The sequence below is a fragment of the Papilio machaon genome, chromosome W (assembly GCF_912999745.1).
Source record: "Papilio machaon chromosome W, ilPapMach1.1, whole genome shotgun sequence".
In the NCBI taxonomy this organism is placed as follows: domain Eukaryota; kingdom Metazoa; phylum Arthropoda; class Insecta; order Lepidoptera; family Papilionidae; genus Papilio; species Papilio machaon.
The window spans coordinates 7,971,668-7,980,104 of NC_060015.1; the positions used below are offsets into that span (position 1 = coordinate 7,971,668).

At 36.4% G+C, this 8,437-nt stretch overlaps 2 protein-coding genes and 1 long non-coding RNA gene across 5 annotated transcripts; 2 read left to right on the forward strand and 1 right to left on the reverse strand.

The window, feature by feature from the left end:
• Positions 1–302: 302 nt before the first annotated feature.
• LOC123723062 lies at positions 303–4,239 on the forward strand. The gene is made up of 4 exons (XM_045685604.1): positions 303–391; positions 484–2,213; positions 2,300–3,787; positions 4,229–4,239. Exons 1-4 carry the CDS (start codon positions 303–305, stop codon positions 4,237–4,239), a joined length of 3,318 nt encoding a protein of 1,105 aa, XP_045541560.1.
• A 989-nt stretch (positions 4,240–5,228) lies between these two features.
• LOC123723206 lies at positions 5,229–6,481 on the forward strand. Of its 3 annotated transcripts, none has more exons than XR_006756676.1 (3): positions 5,229–5,689; positions 5,901–6,050; positions 6,234–6,481. It is a non-coding gene; the product is annotated as an uncharacterized LOC123723206 (long non-coding RNA). The 3 variants fall into 3 exon arrangements; XR_006756677.1 differs by having other exon boundaries at positions 5,901–6,046; XR_006756675.1 differs by having other exon boundaries at positions 5,901–5,987.
• A 7-nt stretch (positions 6,482–6,488) lies between these two features.
• Positions 6,489–7,980, reverse strand: LOC123723205 (putative nuclease HARBI1). The gene is made up of 5 exons (XM_045685769.1): positions 7,775–7,980; positions 7,461–7,645; positions 7,245–7,377; positions 7,032–7,173; positions 6,489–6,941 (listed from the first exon to the last, which is right to left on the reverse strand). The coding sequence occupies exons 1-5, from the start codon at positions 7,955–7,957 to the stop codon at positions 6,811–6,813; spliced, it is 774 nt and encodes a 257-aa protein (XP_045541725.1). The 5' UTR covers positions 7,958–7,980; the 3' UTR covers positions 6,489–6,810.
• Between the last annotated feature and the right edge of the window lie 457 nt (positions 7,981–8,437).

The window sequence follows — 8,437 nt, forward strand, 5'->3', positions numbered from 1 at the left end:
ATCTCTTGAATATCTTGATAGCAAGGTTCAAAGAAATATGTCAAGTTGCAATCATTCAGCTAAGTCATATCATGCATCAACTTATGTAACCACTCCATCATGTTCATTTTGTCAAGAAAATCATAGGTTAAATTATTATTAGAAATTTAGTCGTCAAGATATTGAAGCGCGTCGTAAGTTTGTCCAAACAAATAATTTATGTTTTAATTGTATGGGTGCTAATCACTCCGTATATTCGTGTCGGCAATCGAATCGTTGTCGTTTTTGTAGTAAAAAACACCATACTCTCCTCCACCTCAAAAATGTCTCCAATGGTAATAAGGAAGGTAGTGCAGCCCTTCATGTCGAGAATTTACCAGCGACTACCTCCAATAGCGAGTCCACCAATATTGTAAGTTGTTTTTCGAGTAGTCATGCTCAAGTTCTTCTAGCCACTGCGTTAATTAAAGCACAGTCTAGGAACGGAACTATTTTTGATTTAAGGTGCCTGCTAGACCAGGGATCTCAGGCTTCGTTTGTGACGGAGTCCACAGTTCAGTTGTTAGGCTTGAAACGCACATCCAGTAAGAGAGTAATTTCAGGTTTAGGCGGTGATCCTAGTGCCTCTATTAAGTGCACTTCAATGGTTAGGATTAAAATTCAATCCCGCATAGACCCCAGCTTCCACATTAATGTTGAAGCTTTTGTTATGAAGAAACTCACTACTGTCTTACCAGAACGAAAGATTAAAGAGCAATCCGTTGATTTTATGTCGTCTATGGCCCTTGCAGATCCTTCTTTCAATGTACCAAACAAGATAGATCTGCTTCTTGGAGCCGAAGTTTATAGCCAGATATTGTTAGAAGGAATAGTCAAGGATCCGTCCAGTCATGTAGTTGCTCAAAACACCAGACTGGGTTGGATCTTATCTGGTCAACTTCAAACAGTCAGCCATAGCGAAACTCTCAACAACTGTCACAATATAGTTAGTTTGCATTCATTCCATTCAAATGAGAATGAACTTCTTCGTAGATTCTGGGAGTTAGAATCAGAACCACAAACTAATTTGAATAAAAAACAGTTAACACCTGATGAACAGAAATGTGAAGATTTATTTTTAGCTACAACTCAGCGTGATGAAACAGGTCGTTATATAGTGCGCTTACCGTTTAAATCTGACAATCCAAGTTGTAAGTATAGTGAGTCCAGGGATATTGCATTGAAGCGGTTTCTCATGTTAGAGAAACGGCTAATGAGAAATCCTGATTTGAAGGCACAATATTCAGAAGTCATAAACGAATATCTTCAATTAAATCATATGGAAAGGGTTCCCGAGGAATGCAAAATCGATAGTTTTGCTGTTTATTTACCGCATCATGCAGTAGTACGCAATGATAAGACAACCACTAAAGTTCGTGTTGTATTTGACGCATCTTGTGCAGGAAGTAATGGTATTTCTTTGAATAATGATCTAATGGTAGGACCATCCTTACAACCCGAATTGCGTCATATTATAATGCGTTGGCGTTGTTACAGAATTTGTTTAACTGCTGACATAATAAAAATGTACAGGCAGGTGAAGGTGGCCAATGAAGACACAGATTTTCAGCGCATTTACTGGTGTGAGAATCCAGATGCTGAATTTCAGCATCTCCGTCATTTGAGAGTGACATTTGGTACTTCTTCCGCTCCCTACCTAGCCGTTCGGTCGCTTCAACAGTTAGCTTATGATGAGGGTTCAGATTTTCCATTGATAAAGGATAAAGTGTTGTCTGAATTTTACATGGATGATCTTATGTCTGGATGTGAAAGTATTGAAGATGGCTTGGAAACCTACAAACAATTGACAGAAATGTTAAGGCGTGGTGGGTTCCAACTTCAGATGTGGTCAAGCAACAGTTCTAGCCTAATGAATTTAATAAAGGAAGGTCAAGATGTGAACAATGTTAGAGAAATCAAACTAGATGAAGTTTCAAAAATTTTAGGATTAATATGGAATAAAGTAACTGATGAATTTGAATATACTGTCAACCTTCCTCCGCTGGAAACCCCAGTAACAAAACGTAAGGTTATCTCGGATATAGCCCGACTGTTTGATCCCCTTGGTTTTTTGGCTCCAGTCATAACGACTGCCAAGATCTTTATACAGCGGTTGTGGTTATGTGGCATTGGATGGGATGAAGAACTGCCAACTTCTTTGCTTATAGACTGGTTGGAGTACCGAAAAGATCTTTGTAACCTTACTAACTTTCATATACCTCGTACCTTGCTATTGAAAGTAGTAGCGAAGATCAAATCATGGAATTGCACGGGTTTTCAGATGCATCCAATTTAGCGTACGCCGCTGTAGTTTATGCACGAGTTGTAGATAGCGAGGGCAATGTTCACACTAATTTAGTAGCTTCTAAAACAAAAATTGCTCCTATTAAGACGCTATCTATTCCTCGTTTGGAATTGTGTGGTGCTGTGTTATGTGCGAAGCTTCTTCATGAAGTTGCTGCTGTTCTGAAGATTCCTAAGCATTATATTCACGCGTGGACTGATTCTTCCGTTGTTTTGGCCTGGTTGGGGAGTCATCCAAGTCGATGGAAGACGTTCATCGCAAATAGAGTGTCGGAAATACTTACCTTAATGGAAGGAGCACAGTGGTCATATGTAGCATCTAAAGATAACCCCGCTGATTGCGCGTCTCGCGGTGTTAAACCATCAGTTTGTGAAGAATTACAGCTCTGGAAAAAGGGACCCAGTTGGCTGCAAAATAAAAATATAGAATATAAAATTAGGAATATAGAAGACACTAAACTAGAAGAAAGAAAAACTACATTAAAATGTTTTATGCTTACCGAAAAGGACGAAGATTTGCTGTCAAGATTTTCCAAACTAAATAAATTAATCAGAGTAATAGCATACTGTAAAAGATTTATAAATTTAAATAAGAGTAAAAATAAATATCCTAAGTGGCTAACTACTACAGAATTAAATGATGCTTTACTTACCTGTGTCAAGATCTGCCAGTACGGTCGTTTTAAAGAAGACATTGAAGCACTGAAAAGGAAGAAAAAATTAAGTAAAGGGAGTAAACTTACCTCTTTGAATCCATTTATTGATGACTGCGGTGTTTTGAGAGTCGGTGAACGCTTACAAAGGGCATACATTAGTGAGAATATGAAACATCCAATACTCATACCCCATAACTCGCCCTTCACTTACCTTTTGATTGCAGACGCTCATGAAAGAACATTACACGGCGGGCCGCAATTAATGTTGAATTACTTGCGATCAATGTATTGGATCATAAATGCTAAACCAATTGTTAGAATTTATGTGAGAAAATGTGTTACTTGTGTCCGTCACGCGGCACAAGTAAGTCAACAAATGATGAGTCAGTTGCCTGAGGCCAGAGTGACGGCTCAAAAACCTTTCCAGTCCAGCGGTGTAGACTATGCTGGACCCATTAACCTCCGAGCAAATAAAGGTCGAGGCTACCAAACGGCCCAAAGTTTTTTGGCCGCATTCAAGCGTTTCGTGTCTAGACGCGGAAGAGTACACGATTTGTGGAGCGACAATGGTACAACCTTTATCGGAGGGGCCAAAGAATTAAAACATCTGTTTAACGCAGAAAAATCGAGTGTAGCTCCAGAAATAGTTGACTTTCTCGTAACGAATGGCACCAATTGGCACTTCATACCTCCTCACGCTCCAAACTTTGGAGGGTTGTGGGAGGCGGGTGTAAAATCAACTAAACATCACTTGAAGCGAGTCATAGGCAATAGCACTTTGACATTCGAAGAAATGACAACTGTGCTATGTCAGATTGAATGCTGTCTTAACTCGAGACCTATTTCAAGAATGTCAAGTAACCCAGAAGATGCAGCTCCGTTGACACCAGGTCATTTTCTGGTAGGGGAACCGCTTGTAACAGTCCCTGAATTCAATTACGAAGGTTCCAATATTAGTAGTCTTAAAAGGTGGCAACTAACACAACGGATGCTTCAAGATTTTTGGCGTAGGTGGTCTTTAGAATATTTAAGTCAGTTGCAAAATAGGTACAAGTGGGCTCAATGCATTCCCGAGCCTAACATTGGAGATGTTGTTTTGGTGAAGGAGGATGGACTTCCACCTAGCAGATGGATGTTCGGAGTTATTGTAGATAAACATCCAGGTTTGGACAATCTTACACGTGTCGTAACATTGAGATTTAAAAATAATGAGATTAAAAGACCTGTGTCAAAATTGATTATGTTACCAGTTACCTCGTAAGTCAATATGGATTAGTTGTGTCCATACATTTATTGTGTTTATGAATAGTTTCTATTGTTTATTTTTTATTTTATTTTGTATACGAACTTTACTCTGTATAGCCTAAGTACAAAATTAAAACCCACATTTGTAGACGGTGGGCGGTTGATTAAGAAACCATAAGTATATGTTAAAGAGTATTTTTAGTGAAATTGTTTTGTTATTTTTTCTTGCACATGTAACATGTTTAAGTTTTAAATGTTTTTATAGTGCATTTTTGTATTGTAAGTGATGGACATGGTATGTCCATGGTGGGCGGAATGTCCAATGTTATCATATAATGTTAGTTGTTAGTCGAACGACAGATGGCGTGCATCGTCTTTATAGATCGCGGTGTAAAGACTCGCGGAGGTGGATTGACCTCAATTCACTATTTAATTAAAATTGTCTTCGCTGTACTATACCTCAGTGTTTTATTTAGTACTAACTCCACCAACTCCACTGAGAAGGGAGACTTTTTGAGGCTGCTTTACACATATTATCGCTGAATAAAATCATAAAAACTCGAGCATATCCAAAGTGAGAACTATACTTGAAGAAACATATTAAAAAGACAAGGGAATACAAAAGACATAATCATATCATCAATTTAGAAAATAGGAAGTACTATGGATGTCATACTGTAAAATTTATTCATTCAAAAATACACCGTTATTGCTGCTAAATTAATAATACTAAATAAAATAAAATAGTATGCAAATATCATGTGGACATTTATTGTCCAGTAATTTTTAAAACCTATGGATGATGTACTAAATTGATTTAATTTATTTTAAATTTTCACCGTCGAAAAGGGCGCGAGATTTGAAATTTTTCGCAATACAAAAACATCAACTAAACTAGTAAAGTAGTCTAAACGAAGCATAATCATAGAGAATTAAACGCTCCTGATTGGCTAGTAGGATTCTGACAGCTGAGTGGCCGCCATGTTGGCTTCAATTATCAGCGGGGTTAGGCAGTAAAAAACTAAAAACGAAACGATCGATCGTTTCGTCTAAGCGATAGCGTCTCTCGTTTTTCCGTGTAAGGCTAGGCAGTAACAGACGACAGTCGCTTTCGTGCAGACGAAGGTGAATCGTCAAAAAAAACAAATTATTGTCTATACTTGACGATCAACATTGTGTCATTTGAATTTGACGTATAAAGGTCAAATATTCTCGCGGTAAAAATACAAAAGTTTAGTGAAGTGTTTGTGTTTCAATTTACGTTTTGTAAAATGAATTCTTAAAACGCAAGCAATGAGCAAATCGCCATAATGGTGGAATTTATGGAAAGGTACGTCAATAACGTATTTAAAATGGTAAACACCCCGCAGGGAAGAGTGAGGCGCCAGGAACTTTGCCAACTATTAAAGATGTTGCTGGGTAAGGCAGGTAGTGATCCTGACAAGTCTATGGAGCAATGGATCAAGGTTGGTTCTAATGTAATAATGATTGTAAACATAAAACAAGACATTCATTCTGAAGCATGTTTGTTATGCTGGCAGACACATCCTTTTTTATTTTACTTATTCTTTGCAAGTGCCCTTGCTATTGAATCATGTATTTAATAACAATAGTTTTGTAGTTGCCATTTTCCTAGCTACGAATATCACATTTCATCACCCAAACTTTATATTTTAGGACTACCAGTAGAGGAACAGTCAAATGAGGAGCCTCCAGTTGAGGAACCATCTATCCAAATACAAATTTTGGAGCAGATCACTGACAGTAATTTATTACAATCCTGTTATTTCATTTAGAAAACAGATATGCAAATCTATTCTTCAGTTGGTAACTGTATTAATAGAAAAATATTTAATTAGTACCTACCTCAATTTATTTGCCCATGTTTCTGTTTAATCATTTGGGTAAAATAAATTAACTAAAATCAATTGATACAATTTAATGTTTAGTTTTATCTTATTATATACAGTTTAAACATTAATATTTACTAACTTTATCATGATATTTCAGATGATGAACAAAATGATATATATGTTGCCTCCTCTTCAAGAGTATATGCTGCCCCATCATCAGTTCAAAGGAGAGGGAAATGGCATCCAGGACCCTCACTCACTGGCTTATTAATGTAATGCTTATGCTTTGAGATGCAGTCTCAAATGCAAAAACATGTAACATTTACATTGGTTTTGGTTGTAACTTGTGTAATTAATGTTTAAGTGAATATTGAAATAAAAAATAATTGTATATAAATAAAGTTTATTTTTAATTTGTAAAACATTCATCTTCATCATATTTCTTCTTAAAAATACACTTTTAGACATTATTGTGTGGGCTTCTTCAACCAAACTAAAAACTGCCAATAATTAGTCTATTCCTAACAGCCCGCCCCACAATCACATCCAGCCCGTTTTCAACAACAGTTGGTTGTGTAAGAGCAGTGGACAAAAGTACTTCTGCATCATCTGTAGGAGTTCCTCTTGAATCTATGAGCATGTTATGCAGTACCACACATGCAATAACAATTTCTGCTGCATAATCAGGGTGATAATAAAGGATACGCTGACCTAACAAATATCAAAATCTATATTTAACCAAATGCCCTTTCTATGCAGTTTCGGGCCTTGACATGCACTCTAGTGTAGTTCTCTCCTCTAGATCCTGGTTCTGCATTCAGAATAGGTGTCATAAGGTAGCTCCTTTGAGAGTAACCACTGTCACCTAAAATGTTATAAGTAATATTATAGTTACAAATAATATTTAACATAGAACATCACCTGTTAAATATTTTTCTACTAAAAATGCAATTACCCAACAACCAAACGGACTTGCCAGATAGTTGCAGAGCCTCCATATGGCTTTGCAGTCTGCTACTTGCCCAGATATGACTGTTGTGACTTGCACCACCAAACTTGGCATTAACATTAGTGATTCTGAGATCACTGTCACATACCTAAAATATTTAATTGAGATTAATCTTTAATTGTCTTATAATTATTATAACAAACATAAAAAGGTTCATACCATTTGGACATTAAGAGAATGAAAGCCTTTTCTGTTATAAAAACAAAGTACATCTGCAGCTGGACGAACTATGGCCACATGGGTGCAATCAATGGCACCAATTACACCAGGAAAATTAAACTTAGTATAAAATCTGTAAAATAATATTTGTAAGTAGTTGTATGTGCTCAAGGTAATAAAAATAAAATGACGGAAGTTATATATAGTAACCCCTACCCTTGCTTAATTTTAGTTCTTTGTGTGCTTGTTTGTGGGAATTGTATCCATTTATTTGAAATCTCATTCAGAGCTTTTGTCACCTCTCTGATACACCGACTTACACTTTTTTGATTCATATGTACCTCATTAGCAACACCTTTCTGATATGAACCCATGGCATAAAAGTTCAATGCTGTCAGCACCTAAAATATAATAATTGTGTCAGTATAAGACTCAAAGTGACTAAAGTTAACATTAATCATATTAAATACATAATCACCTTTTAACACACATATATTAAAAAAAACATATATCATAAGAAATCAATTTACCTTAAGTTCCAGTGAAGTTGTTTTCGAACCTTTTAAACTGGTATTGTGCCTGAGCTCGTCACACAACGAGTGGAACTCTTCCTTATTCAGCCTGTAATGAGCTCTAAACTGCCACTCCGGAATTTTTTGGAGTAACCGTTCGCGATTCTTTAATCTTTGTAGAAGCATACGCTGCCGAGACATCTTTTTAGCTTCGGCATCTGCAGCTTCTAACACCAAGGCGGTCCACATGCGAGACATATCTATAATATGCCAAAATCATAAATTGTTTACTTTATTCAACTAACAAATCATTTATAACATAATACCAAATTGATTTCTCACCTTAGAAGTTTTATTTAATATTTAATAATAGTTTAAGATTCGTTTCCGGTAGTCTTACAACGAACACGTACGTCAGCGTCTTCGTGAATAAATATTAATAACAGTGCAAACAGTGTTAATTTGTGGCGTCTCAGCGCACAATCGACTTGCTGTGTTAACAAAGGACAGTTTCGGATAATATACACTGTGAAAACTATTATATTAAACGAAAAAACTTACAACTAAAATTCGACCTTAACCTAACCTGAAAATTATACAACAGTGCTACCAATATTACGAAAACAATGTCAACTCGACATTGAGTAGTGTATAATTTAAATGTCAAACCGACACTGACAA